This window comes from Anas platyrhynchos, chromosome Z (genome assembly GCF_047663525.1).
Source record: "Anas platyrhynchos isolate ZD024472 breed Pekin duck chromosome Z, IASCAAS_PekinDuck_T2T, whole genome shotgun sequence".
NCBI classification, from domain to species: Eukaryota; Metazoa; Chordata; class Aves; order Anseriformes; family Anatidae; genus Anas; species Anas platyrhynchos.
This window is the reverse complement of record NC_092621.1, coordinates 12,753,138-12,780,677: the sequence shown is the minus strand read 5'-3', so window position 1 is coordinate 12,780,677 and position 27,540 is coordinate 12,753,138. Positions and strand designations below refer to the sequence as shown.

Below are 27,540 nucleotides of genomic sequence, written 5' to 3'. Positions count from 1 at the left end.
GTGTCTTACTTTTCAAGGCATTATGATAGTAATAATATATCTGATATTAGTCAGCATTATTTTAGTTGAAGCTGAATTAGTCTTAAGTCATAACTGAAATATAAGTCATTTACTGAAATGGGCAAGTAAAGTTCTAAGACACTAATGACAGTCAGGCATGCAGCTGCCTTCCAGTTTCCTCCTAAATTAAATCAGCTCTGGAAATGTATTTTTTTTGCCCTAGAGTTAGGTTATACAAATAGCGCTACAACTACTCAGCAAAGCTTTAAGAAAACATCTTCCACTATCGTGAAGTGTACAGAAATACCAAGGTAGCTTTAGCCTACAGAAGAGTAGATTATACTAGTGTATGTAGAAATAAATATGCAACTATAACATTTTCCTACACCTGAGCTATTAAGAGCTAGTTCTGTTGTTTTACAGTATACTACAGCATACAATGCATGCAATACTCATCCTCAGTATAAAATTTCTGCAATAAAGTTGATCATACTGTATTTTGCAGTTCGTACAAATAAGAGACAACATTTGTAACTGATTTTGAGAAGTGGTATTGTTAGGTATGGATTAACTAAAACTTTTCATTTGCAGAGAAAGGTGGGACTAATACAGTTCTTTGAAGATGGAAAGTTTCGCAGTTAATAAAACTAAAAGGGTCTTCTGCTGAGCTTCTCATTTCTGTTTTCCAGTGTGCCTAGGGGAGGTGGATAACCTGGGGTGAAGGCTTTGTTTCACAACACAGTTTCTTGAGGTGTTTTTGGCATTAAAAAGGTAGGTAGCTGAACAAGATATATACCTGCATATAGGAGCTCTTTGATAGCAACAGACACTCTTTGTTTTGTCTGCTCATTTTTAGGTATCAATATCTATCTCATTACCACTGTTGCTCATCAACTAGTGGAACCGCCATTGTATACATGTCAGCTTTGGAAGTGTGTCCTGGAATATTGACAGAGTGTGCGGACTGCGAAGCGGTGATGCAGTTTAAGTGTTCTGGAGATGTTCTGGGAGACAAAAACTTGTGGAGTGGAAGCATTTCTGGGGTTTAGTTGAGAAACATAATAAAACAACATTCACTCAAGACAAAGGTTGCAGAGTTCAAATCATAGAAGTCAGGAAGTGAAAACATCATGTTTCTAATAACACTACAACTGGAACTGAACTTAATGTTCCTGTTTCCCTGGTTAAGTACATAGATTACTATCTTGGGATACTTTATTTAATAAATGTCACACATGATAAAATAATAATTAATAATAGCCACCCTTACTTGCCGATCAAATACTGAAGTTGATATTTTTCTAATGTAAACTGTAAAACATTAAGATTATGGTAAGATGTCTTCTACTTTTACTACATTCAATATACATAATTTTATAAGTAAAGGCTGTTTAGGGAAAAGGGTTTGAAATGATGTAGGTAAGTGTGACAGCTTATTAAGAGCAGTATAGGAGAAGCAATATTAGTATTAAGAAATATTAAGAGCAGAGTGGGAGAAGCTATGGGATTTTTCACTCTGAAGCAATTGTTCAGATTTTCTCAGATAGAATAAGGGAACAGAATTAATTTAGTTTTCACAGGGCAAAATTTACTTCATACAAAAATAATAAAAAAATAGCATAGCATTTCCAAAGACTTCAGGGTTCCACTTCTGGCATTTAGTCTTATATCATTTGTAAGTCATCTTCAAGAACCTCCAAATTTTTATTTGGACAAGAAGAGAAGGTACAAACCAACTGCAAACATTGCATGGTTTCACTTTAAAACACATTCTTCATAACATTCATTATTAAACAGAAGCAATTGTTTAATTTTTGAAATTTCAGTGCCTCAAAAAAGCAACTTCACATGAAATTCAGATCTTCCTGAAGATCTTGAATATTATGTAAATTGCAGCATAGAAATGAGACCTTCATGTGGGTCTTGTTCCTCATTGTGCACCTGTATTGGGTTATAGGTCTGATGGTAATGAGCCTATTTCCTATCCAAGGAGGAGAGAGAATGAAAACTCAGTGAGAGAAGTGTTTATTATGCAGACTCTCAGCCACCAAGAGAGCACCATGCTTATTGACAGCAAGGCAGAATCCAGATATTCCTAACTGAAAGCAGTCTTTTATAATCAATTTCAAGGACTTGACCTTCTGTCCACTACTAGACGTAAGACATGCTCATTAATTTATTTTTAATGAGTTTTCTTCTGTTATTATAAGTATTTCTTCTGCATTGCTTTGCTTTTATTTAATTCTGACTCTTGACTAGTTCCTGCAGAAATCTTTGAGGTGTCTGTTCATGTAGTTTGAGGATGGCTAATGGAGTAGACAGGGGAGCTTTTCAAGTCCTCTTTTTCCATGGTAGAGCAAACAGGACAGACCATGTTCTGATCCTGTCCCCACTGAGCACAGCAGGAAATTATTCTCTTCCATTTCTCTTATAATTTTCTTTCAATAATTACTGGAGGCAGGTTAATTAAAACCAAGCCTGTTATACACAGCATTAAGTAATGTAACAATGTCCTAGAATATCTGTTACAGAAATAGTGGAAAGCTGCCAGGGAATTGAATGGAGCTAATTTTGTCATGTGACCTAGAACAGAATGTACAGTATTGTAATAGTGACAACACAGCACAGTGTCGGACAGCCTGATGTCACACTCTGTAATGTCTTGGTGATGTTAACATACAGAAAAATATATCCATTAAATGAGATAGGTAATCAAAGGCATGAAATGAATCTTTATAACTTTTCATTCAAAAATACTCCAGTGTAAGTAACTAACAAATCAAATAAAACCTTCAGAAGAATGCCTGTCTGTCATAATCTACCTCATTTTACATTGAGAAGTGGTCCTAGGCGTTTTAGTGCATATAAAAAAATAGGTATAGTTCTAAAAAAGCTTAAAACTCTTGGCTTTTCATCAATATATGCGTATGCACAAACTATAGTAAAAAGTTCTGCAGACTTCAGAGGAACAAATCCCTAAGTGTGGACTAATAAAAATAGCAAAGATTCCCAGCATTTGCTTAATTTAATAAATATCAGCTGAAGAAGACACAAAGTAGACAATCTTTACAGAGAGACTCATCCTGTTAGCTTCAGAATTTTTTTTAAAGACACCTGATTCACATATTCTTATTGTATCTGTATTACAATAATTTCCAGTTGAGCTGATTGTTTTTGTGACATTACAATGAAGCTTTCTGAAATTTGGGAAAAAAAGAATAATGTTGGTCTGTTTCAATAAGAAGCCCTGGAGATACTGATGGTAATCTTTTCATAAACTGACTTTGAAATGTGTTCCACATAGTGAAATTTTCATGCTGACAGTGGGATGCATTCTTCTTAACTGCAGTTAGTATGCATCTAAATCTGGGTCAGTGACCTTCATTTCTTTCAGTTGCTGCAGACAAATTTACATCTTTGGGGCATGAGTCATCTGACTTTCTTCAAACCTCTGTCTTTAAATGACTACGCATACAGTGCCTTCTTTCCTTATTTTTGGAGTGAGAACTACCACATCAGGGCTTTGGTGAGGCTTGATCTTATGTCTTAAGAATGCACAGCTCCCTGTAGTGTTAATAACCCTGCAAGTACACCTGTGTTTTCATTCATCACAGTTCAGAGTCTGGTATTAAACTAGCACTGGACACTTAAGCCAACACATACTAGCTTGTAGGCTGGCATGCAGGTACAATTTTCCCTCTATTACAAGACAGTAAACTCTGATGAGTGAGCAACTGGGAGGCGACAGAACCTAAAACTGCCACAGGAAAGTGAGTATACTCACTTCAAAATGTGAGTATAAGCCCTAGCTAGGAAAGCAGTTTGCAGCTCAGTAATGTCCACTCTTAGGACAAATGGCATTTCATTTACCTCTATTGTTATTATGTACAAGAATAAAATACTTTCTCCCAGAAGCCTTGCAAATGCTCTGCTTTCAATATCTAAAATTTGGCTTACAGGAGAGAAGCTGACAGGAGACTTCCCACAGATGGTTTGGTGGGGAGGAAGAGAATAAAGAGACAGAAAGGAAACAAAGCTTCCTTTTCCCCACTTTAAAGGCTATACGCTACCTACTGAACTGCATTTAGCTAAGCTTCATCTTATGTTCTGTCTTTTCATGGATGTGACTTCATCCGTCTCACTTTGGAAACCTAAAAGAATTGTCTGAAGGAATGAACCCTGACAGTTTGTGCTCCTTCCACAGTCACTGGAGGGAAAACATCCATGAAGCACAATGTAGAAGTAAAGCAATGAGGATTTTCATTTAGATGCCTTACTTTAGTCCCTAAAATTAGATGGGGGTAAGTTCAGGCCAATAATGCCTTGGATACAGAGAACAGTGTTTTTCATGAGTAACTACAACGCATCAACAACTCTCACAATAATGGTTACCAATTGATTCCTGCTTGAAGCCCAAAATGGAGTTTTGTGCTAGGTTTTCTACTGTACTGAATTATTTGTTGGATACATATTCATGACATTGTCTAAAATGTTAGATCGAAGTAAGTATTGTTATCTTGCAAACTGTCATGAGTGATTTAAAATAAACGTCCAAACATTTAGACTTTAATCAAAAAAATTAGGCTGTGGAGTAAAAGTTACTTACTACATCTAAAAGTTAATTACTACATCTGTGCTTAGATTAATGGTGGTACTCATATACATTTTGAGGTAAAGTTCTGAAAGACTTTTGACTTAGTAGTACATAATGTACTGATTAAAAAGTTGTACTCTGCAATATAAGTAGAGCACATGTAGAATGGATTAAAAATTGGCTGGTGTTGCTCAAAAAGTAGGTGTCTTTGGGGAATAGCCAGTGTACACGTGCGGGTTTCCAGAGACTGGAAGCCTGCAGCTGTTCTGCATTTACATCAACAGTGATGGCATGACGATTTTGGAGGGGGTAGTCTAGATGGCTTTGTAATTCAGGCCTATTCAAACAAAGAATGTTTTAATGTGGCTAAGTATGATGTCCCCCAGTAAAGAATATGTGCATACGCCCAGAGTGGGGAAATGACTCGTGGACAACTCTAACTCTGGACATACCAGAGGTCCTAAAAGGTGCAGTTGTAATTTGGTGTTGAAGCAGGCCTGCTCCCTGGCCCTGCATGTTCAGAGGAAGTGCTGGCAGAAGCTATTGGTCTGAGTTTGCTTAGATTTCCTCAGTATGAAAGCAAAGCAGATTGAGGGAAGGGAGTGGGAAGAATGAGGGAAGACGACGAAGAACAACAAGAAGAACAAAGTAAGGAAAACAGTGCTTTTCCAGGTTTTACCAAGACAGGAAATCAGCATGCAAGCAGAGCACACACAGCTCAAGAGCTGGGATATGCTCTTGGTACCACAATATAAATATAACAGGACTGCTCAGGAAATGGTCTGTAAGCTTGCAGGGTGTTTTACCAGACATTGTAAAACAAGCTAATGGGTGTTAGGGGCTAAAGAGATAGTTTTGTTATTGTTGTTTAATAGAATACGGATGACCAGTTACTGGATAGTATCTATTATTTCATAATGCATTATTTTGTAAATCCATGGCATGGGAAGGAAAAGTAGGTGATTAGCAGTAATCAGTGTGGGTGATTGTTCCCCTTTATTTGGTACCTATTAGAATGCACCAGGAATACTGTGCTCAGTTTGAGACCCCCCAGTAAAAGAAAGATGGATAAACTGGAGCAATTTCAACACAGGGCCATGGAAGTGGTGAGGGGCCTGTTGCGCTTGCCCTGTGAAGAGGGGCTGAAGGAGCTGGGCTGATTGAGCCTGGAGAGACAGCTTCAGGGGGATCTTGTAGCTGCCTCCCAAAGCACGGGAGGAGCTTATTAAGACAACCAAGCCAGACTCTTCACTGAGGTGCACAGCAGAACAAGACAGAGTAGTCATAAATTGAAATGGAGGAGGAACTTACCATATATATGTATATACTATACATAATATATATTATATACATGTATATATATATGTATATGTGTGTATATATATATATATATATATATATATAAAGATATAAAGAGCAGGTATCCAGATGGAGGTTTTAAACACTTGACTGGATAAAGCCCTGAGCAATATGGTTTGATTTCAGTGTCCACCCTGCTTTGAATAGGCGTTTGAACTAGATGATCTCCTGAGCTCCATCTAAACTGAATTATTCTGTTATTCCATGCTTTTGATACATAATTTTTGATGTGGTTAAACTGAACAGAAAACAAGCAAACAAACAAAACCCAAGAAGCCAATGACTTAAAAACTTTAAAAATAATTATTTATATTCACATATGGAGAGTTCTTTAGTGCAAAGTACATACCATAAATAGGTTCAGTAGTGCATATAATACTTGTTTTCACAAATAAGTACATGGAACTATCAGCAAAAATTCATTGCATTTTTATAATGTCTTTTTTTTTTTTTTTTGGACTTCAAAGTATTTAGAAGATGATAATAACAAAGATAGAGTTAATTCTGAACTGTATGGTGTCTTTCAGTCTTTAATAAGTTTGATTTGGCAGCTCTGGAATAAGAAAATGAATGCACATGTCCTGAATGAGCAACATGCCTGGGAAACAGAGTTAGTGAAAGTCATAAGGGCTCAGTCAGCTTATTTTCCTGAGCTTTTGCTTAGCAGAACACCACATGTCCCTGAACTGTTAAAAATACTCTTGTTTTGCATTGCATGTTTGTTCTGGAATACTATAGTGGAAATTTAAGTAGCAATTTACTGCCAAACATATCCCTCTCCAGTTTCAACAGTCCTCACCAACCAGGCTTTGTACCTCCTCCTAATCCTTTGTCAGGCAGCTGTGCTAAGTGACCCAGTAGGGCTTTTTTTTTTTTTTTTTTTTTTTTTTCCTTCTGCGTGACTCTGCCTAATTTAGGAGCTAGATCTCATTTACCAGGCCTGAAGCTGCTGTAAACATCTAGTCAGTAGCTCTCTCCACATGCGTAAGCAGTAACTGGAGCTGGCAGCAACATGCGTTTTCTCACCACCTTCATGCCTGCTTCCCATTCAGAGGCCAAGCATGTTGCAACCCTAGGTCTGCTTGTCCTTGTCTGTGGGACTGGCAAAAGGAGTAATAGGCACATACTCAGTTACCTCACTGAGCTCCCCTCTGTTCAGGTGTTTTGTCATTCAGCTGAACAGACAGGCAGGCCTGAAATTCTGGCACACAGACCCCCCTCAAAAACAGTGCTGGAACTGGTTTGAGAAAAGAAATGTGGGAAGGTGTTAAAAATCAATAAAATCACAGAATTATAGAATCAATAAGGTTGTGAGAGAGGGAGTTAAGAGAATCTTAGGAAATAGGATGCTGATTAATGAATACTTAGATAGTTGTATCTAACTAGTTAGTATATGTTGCTTAATGTCTTTGCTTACTACTGTGCAAATTATCTGAAACAAGAAATTTTGGGGTCCCTCACAAAGGATAGTTTCTGATAAAAAGGGGGAACCTGTCTTAAGAACCAGCTGAAACCAACCCTGCAGTTTGGACAAGAACCAAGACGCAACCGAGTCAACTAGCAGTGATGAAGGAGAGTTATCAGCCTTCATCCCCACGACCCCCGGCGACCACCATCAGAAGGCACTGTGCACGTGCAGATGGGAGGAGTTTGTGGAAATGAGTTTGTGGAACTAATTTTAATGTGAAGTGGGGATAAGTCATGCATATGTATAGGCACATTGTGAAACTTGGTGCATATGTAACCCCTTACTACATATAACCAAGGTAATTTGCCGCGTTGCGGCACACACAACTTTGGTGGGACTACCCCCTGTGCTGCCTAGTGCTGAATAAACATACCTACTTTAAAATCTTACTGATGTGGAGTCTGTTTTCGGCATGTCAGTTGGAATAGACCTACAAAGTCATCTGGTCCAACTGCCCCGCAACCACCAATGTCACCCACTAAACCATGTCCCTAAGCACCATGTCCGATCTTTCCTTGAACACACCCAGAGACAGTGACTCCACCACCTCCCTCGGCAACCCGTACCAGTGCCTAACTGCTCTTTCAGAGAAGAAATGTTTCCTCATTTCCAACCTGAACCTCCCCTAGCACGACTTGAGACCATTCCCTCTAGTCCTATCACTAATCACCTGCAAGAAGAGGCCAACCCCCGGCTACCCACACCTTCCTTTCAGGTAGTTCTAGAGAGCAATGAGGTCTCTCCTGAGCCTCCTCTTCTCCAGACTAAACAGCCCCAGTTCCCTCAGCAGCTCCTCACAGGACTTGTGTTCTAGGCCCTTCACCAGCTTCTCTGGATGCCCTCCGGAGCCTCAATGTCTTTCTGGTAGTGACAGGCCCAAAACTGAACACAGTAATTGAGGTGCAGCCTCACCAGAGCTGAGTACAAGGGGACCATCACCTCATAGACTAAACTGAGAAGAGTGTAAACCTTGTGTTACAGAAGTCATTAAAAGAGTAAAGTGCTAAGAAAACTACTTTTAAAGTTTTTACTCCTTGAAACTAGATAACGACCGTTACAAAAATCTCATGTCCATCCTTTTGTTGTTTAGATGTGGGAAACAGGAATGTTATCGCAGCTGCAGGGTAACAGTACTTTTCGGGGGGAGGAGGGAAGGAAGGGCAAGCTGTCAGATATGGTGATATGAATGGTATTCCCTGCTCAAATTTAAAAAATTGGAGAGTGGCTAGAAGCATGCAATTGGTGCCTTTTGGTTGAGTGATGAATATATCTGAAAATTAAAATGAATGCATTGTGCTAGCTTTGTTCGTGTCAAAAAAAAGGATTTTCAGAGTTTATCTTTGAAGAAGTAGGAGTCATGTGAGTGCATCATGCTGACAAACACAAAATCTGCACTATTCTCAAGGGTTCTGTTTAATGAGAGAAACAGATCTGCAGGGGAGAGTGCCGACCATGCCAATGACAGCAGGACACATACAGGCATTTTAAGGACTTTGATTGAACACTAATTGCAAACACTTGGGTTTGTTTGTTATAATTGAGTGTTCACAAAACTGTTAGACTCAAATTAGATTATAATGTCTTTGGTCTCATGTTCATAGTTATTTTCTCTGTAACAAAACCTTGCACCATTTGGAGGCTGCAGAAATAACGACATTAACTTGTGACATAGCTAAGCCAACTGCACGGCTATATTCCCTGCTTCATAGTTTAAAACCAACCAAAGGGATATTCCTTGCCATACATGTATGACGTCACACTCAACAATAAAAGGTGGAAAAAGGAAGGAGAGGGGAGGGGTGGGCTCTTGAGGACAGACTCTTCGGGTCTGTCCTCCTGAACAACAGCTACATGTTCTGCTTCCAGGACGTGGTCATTGGTGGGAAGTAAAGAGTAATTTCTTTCCTCTGCACTTCTACATGGCCTTTGCTTTTTGTTGTTGTTGTTTTTGTATTTTTCCCCTTTCCCTTTAGTTAAATTACTTAATTATTAATAATTTTCCCTTACTAATTATTTTTCCTTTAATTAAATTATCCTTATCTCTACCCGTGAGTTGTTTCTTTCCTTTTCTTCCTCTCCTTTTCTGAGGAGGGGGAGTGAGAGAGCAGTTGCGGTGGAGTTCAGCTGCCTAGCTGCCTAGCAAAGTAAAACCACCACAGTTTTCATTGAAGTAGATCAGTGAAGATATTCCTCCTTTCTTTTGTGGCTGATCACTCAAGGTAAAGGTGACCTATGTAAAGTAATGAGCACATTGTTTTTTCAGGCAAAGTTACACATGCCTTAAGTAGTACATTGCTTTTGTAAGGGCCTTTCCCACAGCACTTCCCTTTGAGTGCTAGATAATGCTAAAACACTACAGATGTAAACTGAGGTCCTTTCTGGTACTCAAGATCCAGCTCATGACACTTTTTAATGTACTTCTTTATGAGTGAATTTCACTAGACTAACAAATGTCCCCATATTCCATTTTAGTGGTTAAGCAACATAACATCAACTATACATTGATACATAAAAAAACACATACATCCTCTTCTTAAAGGTGGCCTATGAAAAAACTTGTACTCATCAAAAAACTTTTTGATCCTTTGTCACATAAAGATGTCCTGATGTTATTTAAAGTCTGATGGTTTACTATTAAGATAATAAAACCAGAAATAACAGTAACAATTTAGGTCCAGTGCAAAATTCCAAAACCTATTTCTGTTGTTAGGTGAGTTTATTAAAATTAACAACAAAAGTTGTTTATGTACAACTTTACAATACATAAAAAATACTGACTAAATATACTTAGTTTTACATAGGCATGATGGCATCTTGAGCTCATTCCACTGCACTCTATTCTTTCTTTAAGCATCTGAGCTAAATCCTTCCTCTAGTTACAAATGCATAATGCTCTTTATTATAAGGAAGGCTTTACAGATATGACTGCTAATTTGACCAAAAGTATTAATGGGCAACACAGTTGCAAAGCAAAAATGAAGAAAAAGAAGGAGCATAAAGGTTTAAATGTACATGACAGCTATCTACAAGATCATAGAATCATAGAATCATAGAATATCCTGAGTTGGAAGGGACCCTTAAGGATCATCAAGTCCAACTCTTGACACCGCACAGGTCTACCCAAGTTCAGACCATGTGACTAAGTGCACAGTCCAATCTCTTCTTAAATTCAGACAGGCTCGGTGCAGTGACCACTTCCCTGGGGAGCCTGTTCCAGTGTGCAACCACTCTCTCTGTGAAGAACCCCTTCCTGATGTCCAGCCTAAACTTCCCCTGCCTCAGCTTAACTCCGTTCCCGATATATCATTCTCTTTTGGTAAACTTCTCTTATGTAGAGTAAAATACATTCAGTCCATTAATGAGATGTCATGATTAATTCAAACCTGATTAATGTTTATTTTTAATTAATCCAAAATAAATTTCATAATGTTATGATGAAAAAATATATAGGGATAATCTAATCGAATTTACATTTTCATAGATGAAATGTCAAAACAACAGGATTATCTGTGCTTTCTGATTTTCAGACAAATTATTTTGCTTTTTTTCATTTACAGTTTCATGTGGTGTTCTGTGTTCTACACTCAACAGGCAATTTACTAATGATTTTATTACCTGAAGGAATTCTACAAGGAAAATGAACACATTCTTAACACAGGGATACAAAAATCGTGATGCAGGGCTGGACCACAATATCTTGTCTTCAGCAGTGACCGGCAGTGGATGATGAGCTTGAGAACAGGACAAGCTGATAGGGTTCTTCCCCAGAACACCTTCGGATTCTCCAGCAGTTCACTGTTAGGGAAATACAATGATCCCAAAAAGATCCTATAAAATCTGTTGTGTGGAGTCATAAGGATTCATTTTGAACATCTGTATCTGTTGATTGTCAGCCAATATGGCTGGTTTCACTGGAGACTTTCTGTTGCTGTCAGAGCTGGTGTTTTGTGCTGGCTGACCTCAATGTGCTCACCAATCATGTGGCTAACATGACCATTCTTTATATATTTTACTGCAAATGTGTCTCTACATAGTAGTAATTCCATATACAAGACAGTTGTGTGCAGTGTTTCTAGGTATGCAGAGTTTGGCATTAAAAATTAGATGTTCTTTACGACCTCTTCACAAACAGAGAAGGACCGATGGAGGATGTGATTGTCAGGAGCTGTCTTGGGCAGAGTGACCACGAAATGGTGGAGTTCACTATTATTGGCGAGGCCAGGAAGGGGACCAGTAAAACCGCTGTATTGGACTTTCGGAGGGCTGACTTTGGGCTGCTCAGGACACTAGTTGGTGGAGTCCCTTGGGAGGCGGTTCTGAAGGGCAGAGGGGTCCAGGAAGGCTGGGTGCTCTTCAAGAGGGAAATCTTAATGGCGGTCTGTTCCCATGTGCCCAAAGACGAGCCAGCGGGGAAGAAGACCAGCCTGGCTCAACAGAGAACTGTGGCTTGAGCTTAGGAGAAAAAAGAGGGTTTATAATCTTTGGAAAAGTGGTCAGGCCACTAGGGAGGACTATAAGGATGTAGCGAGGCTATGCAGGGACAAAATTAGGAAGGCCAAAGCTCATCTGGAGCTCAATCTGGCTACTGCCATTAAAGATAACAAAAAACGTTTCTATAAATACATCAACACAAAAAGGAGGACTAAGGAGAATCTCCATCCTTTACTGGATGAGGGGGGAAACTTAGTTACAAGAGATGAGGAAAAGGTGGAGGTGCTCAATGCCTTCTTTGCCTCAGTCTTTAGCGGCAATACCGGTTGTTCTCTGGATACCCAGTACCCTGAGCTGGTGGAAGGGGATGGGGAGCAGGATGTGGCCCTCACTATCCACGAAGAACTGGTTGGTGACCTGCTATGGCACTTGGATGTGCACAAATCAATGGGGCCGGATGGGATCCACGCAAGCGTACTGAGAGAACTGGCAGAGGAGCTGGCCAAGCCCCTATCCATCATTTATCAGCAGCCCTGGCTATCAGGGGAGGTCCCAGCTGACTGGCGGCTAGCAAACGTGACGCCCATCTACAAGAAGGGTCAGAGGGCAGACCCGGGAAACTACAGGCCTGTCAGTTTGACCTCAGTACCAGGGAAGCTCATGGAGCAGATCCTCTTGAGAGTCATCATGCAGCACTTGCAGGGCAAGCAGGCAATCAGGCCCAGTCAGCATGGGTTTATGGAAGGCAGGTCCTGCTTGACGAACCTGATCTCCTTCTACGACAAAGTGACGCGCTGGGTGGATGAGGGAAAGGCTGTGGATGTGGTCTACCTTGACTTCAGCAAGGCATTTGACACCGTCTCCCACAGCATTCTCCTCAAGAAACTGGCTGCTCTTGGCTTGGACTGGCGCACGCTTCGTTAGGTTAGAAACTGGCTGGATAGCCGGGCCCAAAGAGTCGTGGTAAATGGAGTCAACTCCAGTTGGAGGCCAGTCACTAGTGGCGTCCCCCAGGCCTCGGTGCTGGGGCCAGTCCTCTTTTCACCATAATCACCAATTTATTAGCATGCAATTTCTAGTAATTAATTGTGTGGCAGAAATCAATATGTAGTGTACAAAGAGAAGCAAGTGTTTATTTTATTTTATTATTTTATTTTATTTTATTTTATTTTATTTTATTTTATTTTATTTTATTTTATTTTATTTTATTTTATTTTATTTTATTTTATTTTATTTTTTATTTAGACATCGTAAGTCTCAAGTTAACTCATAACTTGTCCCAATTCTTGGGACATGAACAACTATTAACGTGAGTTAAAAGCTATCTAAGAAATAGGGAGAGGAAGTAGAAATAAATCACTTGGTTTATTGACCTAAAAATCAGAATTCATATTGAGTAATCCTGTAGTGTAGATGAAGAGAAAGGAGCCAACAATACAGCAGTAGCAATTGCAGATGGGTTACTTAAATCAGTCAGTCTGCGAAATGATGTTGAATTCTTCCACACTGCTAAGTGAAGAATCTAGTCACTAAAATGGCAACTAGTATGATTAATGACATAATACAAGTGACAAATCACTAGGTGGATGAAATAAAAAGTCCTTTTAAAATACATGTTATGGGATTTGAAACTAACTATCGATAATTTCAAGAAAATATAACTGGCCATTACCATGAACAGTGCGTTAACAGTGCTGTTCGGTCTACAGTCTGATAGAAAAATAAATGAAATGTTAGGAAATGTTTGGGAAAGAATGAAAAATAATTCAGAAAACATCACACTTAGCTCCGTGCCATGGCCTTTTTCCACAACACCATGTCCAGAGAAGGATATTCCGGAATTAGAGGCTTGAGAGCTGCAACAGAAACAGGAGCAACTCTCACTGGAATAAAAATTGAAAACTTTGGAACTGTCTGTCTTAGAAGATGAATAGACTACGTGATAAAAGTGTAACAATGAAACATTGTTCAGAAGCTAGAACAGGACTGTTTCACATAACAGTAATAAAGCAATAATAAAGTAATAAAGCAACTTAAACGGAATATTGGCAAACTAAAAAATTGTAACAGATCTTTGTGCAAAATGAAGATGACTCTGGCACTTACTGACATGTACCTGTGAGGCTAAGGATTTAGCAATGTTTAGAAAGAGACTGAACAACTAACCGAAGTTCACAAAACTACACGGTACTAACAGTTCAGGCTGAGGATTCTGCAGTTGGGGTAAAATGGCACACTTCAGGATTCACGCCAATGCACACTGAGGTTGTGATGAAGATGAATGACTCAGTGTCTGCCTGCTCTTAGACTTCTTGCATATTCTTCTGCAAAGCATCTGCTCCAGCTGCTCTGAGAAACTAGACTGGCCATATGGTTCCCATAAACCTTTAGCAAATTCCTACCTTCATGTCTTGAACTTCTAGGATTAAAGGCAGTTTAACGCTAGTCTTGCAGCACGATGGCCTGAGGTTGGTGCCGCTGGAGCTGCAGAATTTGGGGCTGTTACCACTTAAGTGACCAGCGGGGGACTCACGTTAGGCTTCATAAACGTGCTGCAGAGTGCATCTGCAAGGTGGGGACCGCGATACCTCCCCTGCATTTGCTTTGTGCCAGCGTGGGAGTAAATACACACCGTGCTCGCTTCGCTTAGCATTTAATTTCCCCGTCTTTTTGTGTCCTCCGCGCACAGGAGCCGCGCCCGCCGGCTCTGCCCGAGGCTCCCGGCGGCCCCTTGCTGAAGGGCTGAGGAGATGGCGGCCCCCGCTGCGGGGCGGAGGAGACGGCGGCCCCCGGGGAGGGCGGCCTCGAACCGACGCTCCCCGCCCCGTCACCGAGAGCCCCCCCCGTTGGCGATAACCACCGCGGGCAGCCGCTCCGCCCTCCCGGAGGCACCGAGCCGCCGGGCTCTGCGTGTCCCCTCCCAGAGGCCGGCCCCGAGAGCGGCGCTCCGCGGGCTGCCCCCTCACGGCCCCGCCGGCCGCACACCCCGGCAGGAGGCGCCGCTGCGGCCGTTGGCCGTGGGGGTGGCCGTGAGGGCTGCTGGCGGCCGGGCCTCTCTGCCCGCCTCAGTGCGGGGGTCGGCGAGGGGAGAGCTGATGAGACCAAATCCAAAGCTCTAGTCCCTGTTCCCATTTATACGATTATATATATGTGTGTATAAAGGTGCTTCTTCATCATCATGAGAAACCAACCCATTCCGGCGTGCGAAAGGGGTTTTTCATACGCAGGCAGGCAGCACGCCTGTGCGGGCTGTGATGTTTCAGTCAGACCTGGGCACGTCGGGAAGGCAAAACCTGACCTCGCCAAGCGAAGAGGCTGGCCGGGTGACCCCTTAAGTCCCACGGAACGATGCTGCGCAGGTAGGTTTTGTTGGCTGGGCTCTTGCATGTCTGCTGTGTGCCCCCCCGGAAGGGCATTTATGGGGAACGGGATAGTGCTAACAAGAAGTGTTTTGTGTGACAAGTGGTATTGGCGATGCCAAACACAGCTTGTCTGGTGGTAGTGTCGTTATTGTAAGTTCCTGGTGGTGGTCTGACAGAAATCTCCAAGTTGTGTTTCAGTTGAGCAAAAGACAGTACCAGGTAATGCATGTTTGGGGATTTATGAATATAGCACCCCAAAGCGGTTTCTCCTTGCTTTTAGTAGTCTTGAATCCCAGGTCACCTGAACTTCCTGTACCTTCCCAAAACGCTGGACCTGACAGCGGATAGGAAAAGTGCCCACATCCCCACCCCTACCCTGCTCTGAGCACTGGGGCGCTGGGGGCAGAACTGGTCCAGCCTCGCTCATCTGAGAGGTGCGGGACTGCAGAGGTGGACATCAAATCCTCTGTCATCTACATGGTGAGCAGGATCAAGATTTGAGAATGACTCAAATGAAGTTGTAACGATCACATTTTTAAGGGGATGCTTAAAGAAAGAAGTGCTTATATTCAGCACGCTCTGCACATGATGCCACCAATCATTTTCTACCTAACAGGTTAATGAATGGAATAAAAACAGCAGGGGGAAGTGTACACTTTCAAGGTCTATGTGATGCTACAACTAATTTAGCATGTTTAAGTTAATTAATCAATCAACCAGCCCTTTTAGTTTGTGCTTAGGTTTGAGCACGCATACTCCCATTTATTTATATGCCCCAAATTAAAGGATGTGTGAGTGTTGTTGGGTCACAGCCTTACTATCTGCACAAACAACGTGAGTGTTATTTCTATGCTACTTTGTAAGGATTTATGAAATTTAATATTGGTACAGTGCCCTGAAATTGGTAAACCTTTATATGGCAATGGATTTTATAGCCCTTGCAATTCGTATTTTACAGGCTTTTATGATTTATTAAAAAATTCTGAGTACGAGGGTGTTGGAAATGTCAGTGTTTATAAAACAATTTTTGGTTATGTACCTTGGCACAGTCCTGCTGGTCTAGTGATACCGTTACTTCTGGCTTTGTATCACTGCTAGAATTACATTTTAGTGACAACACTCCCCAAAATATTTTCTTCACTCGGGTGTTTGAAATAAAGCCAGTTAAGGTTTCATTTTTCTTTAAAAATTCTGTTGAAGTATTGCTGGGAGAGGATATTTTTTTGGTTGTTTTAATGCCTGTTTACATTTTGCCTGTATAAAGGTAAGGACTGTGCTCTACAGAGATGAATGTGTGTGATGTGCTTACTGTGTTTATAAACCCTTTTGCAGGCTGTCAGCTGAGTGTCCATGGCTCAAGAGAAGAATTATTTTATTTTTTAAATTTCATATCGTATGCTATATACCCATAGTGAAGTTAGGAGTCATAAGTGGAATTGTTTGGGTAGAAGAACCCTTTTGACACTGAACAAGAAAATTGTATTTAGATTCTGCAGCATTTAGAAGACTGACTGAAGAGAGGCTGAAGATGCCTAAAAATGTTAGGGCCTGATTTTGCACAACTTTGCCTGGATGAAGAATCCTTGCAATCATAGTTCCTCTCACTGATGACAATGAAATTATTTATGTGGGTTATGAACTATTTGTATGACAAAGAATGTGCAAGAGTCTTAACCATACAGTAAAGCTGCCCTTGCACAAATTCTTCCAGAAGTTTTATTTTGCAATAGTCAGTTGGATGAACTTTTCCTTTCCACATCCTGCGTATGATGAAACACTTATTTGACAATGTACTCACTGTTGATCCAAACAGGAATGTGTGAGGTAATCTATCACTTCCCCAAGCTGTGATTTGCAGGAGTCTGTGTGAGCCCCAGGAAAGCAATGTGCTTGGTAATATATTTAATACAAGGAGTCTGAACAGTGTGCAGTGCTGTGTTCAGCATTTACCACTGAAATACAGTCGCTTCTGTAGCAAGCACTGAAATATATATAGTATACATTTAAAGGTTTAACAAAAGTTTCATCTCCATTTGTTTGAAGTGCTTTATATGCTTCACTAGTGCTGAAGCTGTTTCTTCAGATAAAGCAGTCTGGCATGGTTTTGGACCAGTCACTGAGAACATATTCTGTTGAACATTTTTGCAAATTCAGAATTCACGAGTACTTGTTGCAAATGTATTGATTCGCTGACATTCTTCACTAGAAGAGTGTTCTAAATGTAAATTTTCAGTTAGCTTACAACTTTGGCAATATTACTAAGATGCTGAACCTGAAAACCTGTTGACTATATAAAAATAAAAGGTTAAATATGTATTGAATGTCAGTAGAAGAAGGTCTTTTATATCTCTGCCAGTGGAAAACTCTTCTGATTAGTACTGAAGGTTTGACGGGATCAGATTTATTTATTTATTTATTTATTTAGTGGTTCCTGATTAAAAAACAACAGAAACAACAACAACAACAACAAAAATAAACAGCATGCAGGTAGAAGGAATTTAGATGTAAATAAATTAATCAATCATGTCTCAAAATATCTTAGCAAAAAAATAAAATCTAATGCAAAGTTGCTTGGAAAGTCCTGTCATCTTGGCACTAAAAATAATTTTATGAATTGGTAGAAAAAATATCTTGATTTTTGAGAGAGTTGTCCTATACAGTAGTGAATGTACTTCATATACAGAAATCAAAAGTGCGAAGGGTAATAATAAGTGGAAATCTAAAAATAGGTTTCCAGGTCTGTATTTAGATTCTTAAAAAAGGTGACCTGATTTTTCAAAGGTGCTGAGCAGCCAGTCGTGCATGTGCATTCCACAACAGTTCTCAGCTGCTCAGCGCTTCAACAAACAGACATGCTATTCAGGATCAGAGAAGTGAAATTTTTAAAAGCTTTTTCTGTACCTCCTAAAATTGATGAATTTTATTAGGCTTGTGCCTAACGTAGTGTTCTAAGACATCTCTATTTTGCCTTATGTCATCTTCCTTATTTAAGTTTTGGCACAGGCTAGCCTGGATTATATAGTGAGGTCACTGAGATCTTGGCTGCCAGCCTTGTTGCACTCTCACTTGGCTGTGAATGGACTCTGCTTTATCTTGCAAAGTTCAGTGAGTATTTATAAAACTGGAACCACAGTTCTTCTGCAAGTTTGGAAAATCCTGATCTTAGTCAGAACGTTTTACTATTTTTTCACCAAAAAATAGATAGATGAAAACGGTCCAACTCTGGAAATAGACAGATGTCTTTTTCTATGTATATATTAAAAAATGGAAACAATATTTAAACATGAATCTAAGCTTGGATAGCGAAGTATTTTGTTAATTCATTCTACCCCATACTTTGACTGTATATATTTCTCTTCTGCCCAACACTGCAGTTTTATTATCTGAAGTACAGGTAGTTTTCTGTGTTTTTAAAGCTTATTGGAGAAAAATTGGTCATAATAGTACACAGTTTAAGTCTGATGGTCCTTGAGGCAAAGTGGCAATGGACGGATCATCAATTGGTGTAGTCAAAATATTTCCGTTTTCTTGGAAGAAACTGTGATTTCTGGATCCATGCCTTCCACTTATATGCTATTTTATTTTATTTTAAAATAACAGGCATATTATTTATTTTTATTTTTTTTCAAGTAATTGCTGTGAACAACTTATATTCATAAATGGCAGAAGCCCCCTTTTTTTTTTTTTTTTCCTTAGTATTTCAGTAATGTAAAATTACCTTTGGCAATGTAACAACTCAAATTACAGGAAACCTATTTTTCCTTTAAACTTCTTGCCTGATTGCATATCTCTGCTTAGTTATTTGTAAAACAAATAAAACAATGTTACACACAGTTTCTATGAAAGAATATGCTATTACTGCTTAACTTCATTTGGTTTGGGTTCTGTGAGTCGCGAACTATCAATCTAAGCTGTAACATCAAAATGAAGAAGGATCTGCACTTTTAGTTTGCAAATTACAGTAGAAATATACAAAGCTAATGAAATTCATGATACAGTGTATCAGTGCAGAAACTTGCTAATGCTATATCACATATATCATATAGATCTCTCAATATAGTAACTTGATTTTCTGATTTTACATTTGAATGCAGTAGTTTTTGTGTGTTGTGTAACACTTACTACGATGTGAGTGAAACAGTTTTGGACACAGTTGAAGGTTTTGTCGGACAGATATTGGTAGTAAGATTATTCGGAGATAAATCAAGAAAATGATCTTTAAGTATTTATTTATTAATTTATTTGTCATTTTTTACTGTGCAAAGTTAAAATTATAGTTTCTGTTTTAGAACGGAAGTTTTCCTATGAGGTCCACACAAAATGGTTACAAAGCCCAAAGAAGTATAAGCTATTATTTTCATTCAAGGAATTAGGAAGAAATAGAATTTTTTATGGGTTAGCTTTTGTCATCAGTGTTACATCTTTATGGGAAATTATGAACCACTTTTTTTTTTTTTTTTTTTTTTTTTTCAGGTTTAGAAAAAAACTGAAAAAGGTGTAAATGATTCAGTTTTGTAGCTAACCTAACCTGAAATATCTGATGTCAGGATTGGTTGTTTGTAAAGAGTTATACAAATAATACATACAGTTCTGGGAACAATAAAAGCTCAGGCACACTGGATTGACATTAGGGATTTAAAGAAATTCTTGGTATGAAACTGCGGGAAGAAACAATATAGACATGAGAATCCTGCCACCTAACTAGTCAAATGGCACTCAAATGACAAATAGCATTAAAAAAAAACTATTGCTAGTTTTGCGGTGAAATCTTTAAAGTACAGTTTCTCGTATGGCTTTCAGTTAAGCCTGATTTTAAAGCCTAATAGAAAGCAGAAATGCAGAACACAATGTAAGGTGTGGACACTTCCATATTGTGAAAAGTACTTGGTTAATTTACTGGAAAATTGGTTACAGCTTTCTTAACGCTAACTAGTCCCTGAAGTAGGTATTGGCTAGTCACTGGGCAGGAATTCAAAAATCTGGGATATGTTGCATACCTGTGACACCACAGAAATCCTAATTCCTTAAATATAGCTACTCAGTTTTGTAATTAGCTGGAGAGGAGCACTAGTCAATGAAATAAATTGAACAGAACACAAATTTGAAGGAGAAAGTAACTTTTTTTTCTGTTATTTTTATAATAGGTTTCTAACTTTAAATACAAAAATATTTGGTATGGATATGAATTACATTTTCAAACTGCAGCAAACATGCAAGTTAGATGATGAAGATGCAGCCGTTTATTTCCTTTTGAATCTCAACATGGAAAAATAACTCTTTTAAAGTTAGAAATAAAAACCTTCTATTGAGATTACAAATGCCTTATGCCGTATTTTACCCTCTTAAACTCTTGTTTTGTTTTGGCTTTTTTTTACTTTGCTCTGGAAGGAATAGAGACACAGCACTGACATAGGTTTTCCTTCTGCCTGAAAACTGTAGAGTTTGGTTTGGATTGTATCCATGCTGTACCTAGTTCTCGAAGGTTAGATACCATTTATCTGTTCTCTGTGCAAGATGGAGATATAATAACTCTAAAATAGCGAAAACCATCAGTGTCCTGCCTTTTTATATATATATATATATTAACATATATTTTCTGAAGTTTCTAAAGTAAAAGCAATAGAAGGGAAGAGTGGAATGTCACAGCAAAGGCCTCATACACCTCATGGGCGTATATACCCATTATATGGGTATACCATTATATTCTAGCTACACACATACACCTCATGGGCAGTGCTGGCTCTTGGGATACCTGCGAAGCTGTTGAAAGCGGTTTTACATGATTTCTGGCACATCATTCTGACCAGTGCTTCCTAGACTTGGGCAGCAGAATTATCTCTCCCAAAATGCATCTTTGCATTTTCTTTCAAACTCCACTTAAGAAATGCATTCTCACTCTGAGCATATGGACCAGTGTAATTTACCAGTCACCTGCGGGGACAGTGCTAATGCAGGGCGCTGAGCAGACTGGTGGGGCAGGGACCCCAGCACTGGGTGAGCAGAGCAGAGCAAGCACCAGCCCTAAGAGCCAGGCACCTTCTGTGTAGGGGTGTTCAGACCAGAGCACTGTTGCTAGTGCTTCTGCGCAGGACAGGAGGCCAGGGCCAGGAGGTCACGCAGATAAGATCTCAGCCAAGGGAACTAGGCGTTTCTAATGTATCTTCTAGGCACAGGCTTATTTTGAACTTCAGATGCAGAAAACATTAGGCCAAGACCTTTGTAACTCAGCAGCTTCAGGGGAACTGTAGCGAGGAAAAGAGAGCCCAATCTGTGGTGATTATTCATGGGCAGGCAGACAGGTCCTGCGTCTGGACTCTTGGCTGAGGCTGGTGGTTTATTCCAGTCCCAGCAGCCAGAGGCAGCCCATTTGGCAGGTTTTTCTGGTAACTTTTCCAACAGCCTTTTTTGTCCAGAAGTACCAAGCTGCTGAGGACTGGAGCGGCCCAGTCTTAACCAGGCATTAGCCAGCCTCTGTCTGTCTGTGTCCTGCTGGTGACAAAGAGGAGGGGTGGCTCCAGCCCACCCCATTTCCCTGGTGTCTGCTTGCACCCAGCCTTGGCTGCTACTGCCTGGTCCCCGGGACAGACTCAGGCTTTGTCTGGCTGGGTGCCCCCTGCCTCTGCCAGGAGAGGAGGTTGCAAAAGCGGTTCTCCTCCTTCTCCCAGCACACAGCTGTCCACCCTGGCAGCAGCAATCTTAAGTCAGAAAAACAAGGAGAAAAACACAGAGTTGCTCGCCAGTGTTAAAATTAGCATGTTGACATGATTGTGGTAACTCCTTGATGCTGTTGTATTAGATCCACAAGTAATTCTGCTTTGCTTTTTCCTTGGGGGTTAGCTGCAAATATTTTGTGTTTAGATATCTGAAAAGTTTAAAACATAATTGGAAATTGATCCAAAGGTTATATGCATAGCTAATACAAATACATTTTTAAAGCTCTGTTATGAATGGCCTCATTGAGGAGTGAGGATATTACTGATGAGCTACGTGGAATACTTTCCAGGAATTACAAAAATATTTTCTCATTTTTCTTGGATAGATGCAACACAGTGAAAATGTTAAGTAACTGTGGCAGCATCAGCAATCTCTGATTAAGTATTCTTAGGGCAAGAAACTTTACCCTTTGGTTCTAAAGCAGTTGATGGGATGTATCTTTTTTATATTTACTGCAAGATCAAAATATGCATGTTTGTCTTTATGGGATACCATTATATTCTAGCTACACATTTTTCTTTTGAAATCAAGCAGTTGTGATTTTTTCTTTAGTGACTTCTGGGTTTAAAACTGTTACTTGTTGTTTAATTTGCAGTGAACTTTCCTAATTCCTGCAAACTCCTTACAGCCTTTTAACTCCAGCAAAAAATACCTCTGTGATAGAAACTCAGTTCTTTTTTCACAGCAGTTGACTCTTTGCTAATTCCATGCTTTAGAGTAGCAAATGTACCTTTAAAAATATTGCTAGCATGTAGGCTTTGATAAGATTGTGGAGAATATGAAGGTGCTTTAATTTTTGAGTTTTTCCTTCATTCAATAGGAATAGAAGTACTCCATGCGTTTTTTTTTATTATTTTTTTTATTTTTATTTTTATTTTTTTAAGGAGACAGGAAAAAAGCCTATTACATTGAGTAATTATATTTCAATGAAATACTTTTTGTTTATGTGTGCCACTCCCCTCTAGTGAATAGAAGTGGAATTGCTCCATCTCATGCCATGTCATGGACCACCAGCTGCAAACAGAAAGAAATTTTCTTTAACTTTCAGTGACAGAGAATAATCTTTTTTTGGAGTTGAACAATGTGAGCTTTTTTGTGCTTTCCCCATTAAGGACAAATCAGATCTTCATTGTTAAGCATACCAAGTTTGCTAAATTCAGTCCTTTTTGTGCATATAATGCCCATGTAAGTACAAAATTAACTGCAGGGACAACGACAAAGCTATGAGCTATTACTGCTGTGTCTGTAGATTACTGGGTTTATGTAATAGTGTCTTGCTTTTTGCTCCAGCTTACATACATGCAGCATTTATTTTAACAATGTTTACTTTTTTCTTAATTGTTGTCAGTATTTGAACATATGTACACACACATGCACATATATATAGTGATTTTTAATTCCTCTATGTTAATGTTTGCTTTATTAAACCTTTAAGTAACTGATACCAATGCTGGCGTGGTTTGGTCACAGATAGGTGGGCAAGCCAAGGCAAAAAATAACAATCTATGTATTTTCACACAGATATTTTGGTATAATCACAGAATCACAGAATCATCTAGGTGGAAGAGACCTCCAAGATCACCCAGTCCAACCTCTGACCTAACACTAACAAGTTCTCCATTGAACCATATCCCTAAGCTCTACATCTAAACGTCTTTTAAAGACCTCCAGGGATGGTGACTCAACCACTTCCCTGGCCGAAAAAATAGGGTATGGTATGCATTCATACCATACCATACATGTCAGCCAACGTGATCTCAAGTGTAGGATTTCTCTGGCAAAAGGCCAGCCATATAATTCAGTAATCATGTTAGTCTGTCTTCATTACCCATGGAGAGAAATACATGCATTTAGGGCACCATTAATCTAACATACACAACTGGAGCAGGTCAGATATCTCATGCCTAGAACTGGGTTGTTTCTTTTGACTTCCAATTACAGACATCTCAAACTATTAAGACTTGTGTATGTGGTGGTCTAAGAAAATACTTGTATCTGATTCTTTGCTCTTTAGTGTTTTTTTTTGTTTGTTTGTTTGTTTTTTTTTGGCACAATAAATGGGTGATTAAATGGTGGTAGTGGTGAAAAGAAGTTTCTTTCACTCTGACAACCAAGGTAGTCTGTTAGACTTGCACAAGCTATGAAGGTCTCATTCTTAGTAAAATGAGTAGCCTGAAGAAGTCATGTAAGGAAGATGTAAAAATAATGAACTCTAAAATCAACACTAAATTTGATGCGGAGCATGTATGTGTTTTTAAAAATGTTTCATTAAAAAAAAAGAACAAGTATCCAAAGTTATTTTCAGTCATATCTAATGAATGCAGAGCTATGCATGAGAGTAGATTTAGATCTCTAGAATTTCATATGTTTATATATTGTACACATGCATTAAAACTGACATTAGACATTCACTTTATACAGTTTTCTTATATGTCTTATACTTCTTATGCACTTAATTTAAGCATGGTAATGCTTAAACACGTATATAAGCATTCAATGACTCAATATACTAGATTTTGTGTTTCCAAAAGTTAGTCATACTTCTTTTCTTTTTTCTCTTATAAATAAATAAATATTATAAATCAATAAATAAATACATAAAGTCTGTATTTAATATTTCACTCTGATGTAAGCATGTAAGTGATAATCAAGTGTAAAGTAACAGCTTTGTCAAGAGCAAATCACATCAAACATTTTATTTTGTATCCACAGGTTTTTGTGGCTAATGCATGCATTATGAATCAACAAAATCATGCTTTTGAGATACTGGGGGAGAACTGACATGAGAGATGGGAAACCAGTAGTAATAATGGCATATGTAAAATGATTAATAATCTTTCCACTTTACTCAGCAATGGTGAGGTTTTAGTTGCATTTCTTGTGCAGTCTTGGGTGATTCACTTCACATGTGACATTGGAGTAAGTCCAGAGAAGAACAACCAGAATCATATTTAGAACATATGCCTGTAAAGACAGAGTGATATAATTGTTCAGGAGATAGAAAAAAATTAGGCGAGACTTTTAAGTCTTTGAACATCTACAAGTGCTTTGAAGAAGGGAATGCATTGTTTCCCAAGTCCACTGGGAACATACTTAAATTGCAGGAAGGGGAGAGGGGTGTCAGACTTGATCTTAGGAAAAAAAATTCTGATGACAATTTTGGAATGAATCACTGTCCTTGTTCAGGGAATGTAACTGAACATTGACTGGAAGGTTGTGAATTATCCTTTGTGATAAGGGTTCAGGAACATGTTAGATCTTAGACAAGCCCTTGACAGGAATGGCACAGGTATAGCTGATGTGTCTGAGAAACAGGGTTTGTCCTGAGGACCATCTCTGTTCTTTGATTTCAAAATAGATACTGTGATATCATAAGAAATAAAGTTGAGGGAAGAATTTGGAAGAGAGAAATGATGCTGGCTAGGAGAACAAGAGACTTAGCACAACCAGGATCCTGTACAATAGCAAGTGAATGTTATAAAAAATGGGTAGAAGCTGTCAGGCTCTTTGGACATAGTTGCAGCATTACAGTAATGGTAGCAATGGTCCAAATTTACATCCATCAAAATTAAATGCAGTATTATTTCTGATTTCTTAGGGGCATAAGCATGAACACCATACAGAACATGAGGGGAAGAAAATATGATTTCCAAATTTACTGCTTATTGGGGTCTAAAAACCAAGCAGTTATTACAATTATGTTGTACCATAAATCATTTCTGTTATCCTGATGGAAATCCACTGCAAGTTTGAAGTTTGCTTAGACTACATAATCAGACATGTTGTTTGAAAAGGCTAAAGGAACTTTTTTATTTTTAGCTAAAAGAAGCATTAAAAAAAAATAAGACCAGACTGTGTGGACTCTAGTTATGCCAAACCTGCACTGGGATTTGTGGACTAGCATTTTATTTATGGACTGTGTTGTGCATCGCTGCAAATTTTTGTTTTTTTCATTTGCAACAAAGAGATAAAGTCTTGCTTGTTGCTGCATAGCACTTTTAGAACTACAGTTGAGAAGTGCTATTATGGAATTATTATTAAAAATGATCTCTTTTCCAGAGAGATCAGTGCTTGCCCATCCAACGTTTGTGTTTGAAAAGAAGGACCGTCCTTTGAAGGTAAAAACTTAAACTTTTGTTTTGCACAGTTGATCAAAAATGATGAGACACAAGGATTCTATAAACAATGATTCTTACAGTAATCAAATTTTTAGCTCAGATTAAGACTTGTAATAATTGGGATCAAAATAGAACAAGGAATAGTGGAAAGCAAATACAAGACTGTTTTTAATACATATATATTGGATTGATATACCTTGTGTCCTGCTCTAGAAAATGGCTGTTCTATTCTCCTTGACCTTTCCACACTTATATTTTTTTTCCAGCGGCCGGCAGAGGAACCAGTTTGCAAAGCTGAAAATGGTAATAACCACCTCACTGAAGCAGTATAATAATACATTGAGTTATTCATAGGATCTGACTGTTGCCTGTGAAAATAGTGTTTGGACCTTTATTTTGTATGAGCCAGGACAAATTTCCTGTTAGTAGACTTAGACTACATAGGTTGTAGAGCCACCTATTATGTCCTAATGTAAATTCCCCTGTCTTATTTCAAGAATTCTTGGCTTCTTACCTCTCATATTTACCAAAAAGCTGAACTCCAGAAGCCCTGAAAAGGAGCCAAGTATATTCATCAGCTACATTTGCTCCTATCTGCCCTTTCCTATTTTTTTTGGCCACAGCATAATGTTATTTCTCATATTTAAAATCCTCTGAGCCTATGGGCTGTTGTAATCTGATTCTAAGTGCTTGATTTTAGGTCCCCTGAACTTAATAGAAAGAAAGAAGATTCCCTAGGGCTTTCTGCCAGGTGTTGATTGAGATTCTAAGACCTTCTTTTGCTTTTAGGTACTGCCTTAAGGCTGTTCCTGTAAGTCATTCCTAGAATTTATTGTGTTCAGGTTTTAATTCTGTATAATAACATTGTGCTGAAATCACCTGCCAATCTGTACTCGCAGAACATTATATTTAACTTCCTTTAGATTTCATCTGTTGTTCCAGAAAACGTGCAAGATCATCATCTTTTACTTTTCAGAAGTCTAACTCACTGTCTAATACAGGTATGCCATTTAGATCCAATCATGTTTTAATTACCATAGTTCTGCATTCTCACCTGGTAAAGAAGAGAAGGTATTTTCCTATTTAATAAGTGTTTCTGCTTTGTAGAAATGAAGACTTAAATACTGATATAAACTTGGATGGTAATTTCTAATAAGAAGGTCTTAAAGTAAAAATAAATTATTTTCCCATATTTACATAGTATTGTATAAAATACTGAAAAATGTGTAGATTTCATACAGTTTCTTTGAGTTGCTCACACAGTCAGTGGAGGAGGAGGGCTGGAAAAGAATGAGATGTCTTGGTTTGTGGAAGAGATCAATGTTCCTTGGGCAATCCCTGAAACTGTAAAGCAGTTTTCCGAAGGGACCCTCTTTCTATCCAGCTGACAGGTGACCTCAAAGTCCCTTTAAGGATTGTGTGTTGATTCCATGATATTCAGGGGAAATGCAGACAAGTCACTGAAGGCTACTAAGCAGTAGGACTAATCTCTTT

General features: G+C 38.9%; 1 protein-coding gene across 5 annotated transcripts in view; it reads left to right on the top strand.

Moving 5' to 3' along the window:
- Positions 1–14,697: 14,697 nt before the first annotated feature.
- Positions 14,698–27,540, top strand: part of RANBP3L (RAN binding protein 3 like) — a 40,226-nt gene continuing 27,383 nt past the window's right edge. For 3 of the 5 annotated variants that reach the window (XM_038171045.2, XM_038171044.2, XM_072031480.1), the window contains exons 1-4: positions 14,698–15,211; positions 25,988–26,046; positions 26,313–26,349; positions 26,970–27,047. In XM_038171045.2, the coding sequence (XP_038026973.1) occupies positions 15,031–15,211; positions 25,988–26,046; positions 26,313–26,349; positions 26,970–27,047 (355 nt within the window). In that variant the 5' untranslated portion in view covers positions 14,698–15,030. The remainder of the gene's footprint in view (positions 15,212–25,987; positions 26,047–26,312; positions 26,350–26,969; positions 27,048–27,540) is intronic. The other 2 variants (XM_038171046.2, XM_072031481.1) reach the window with 1 other exon arrangement.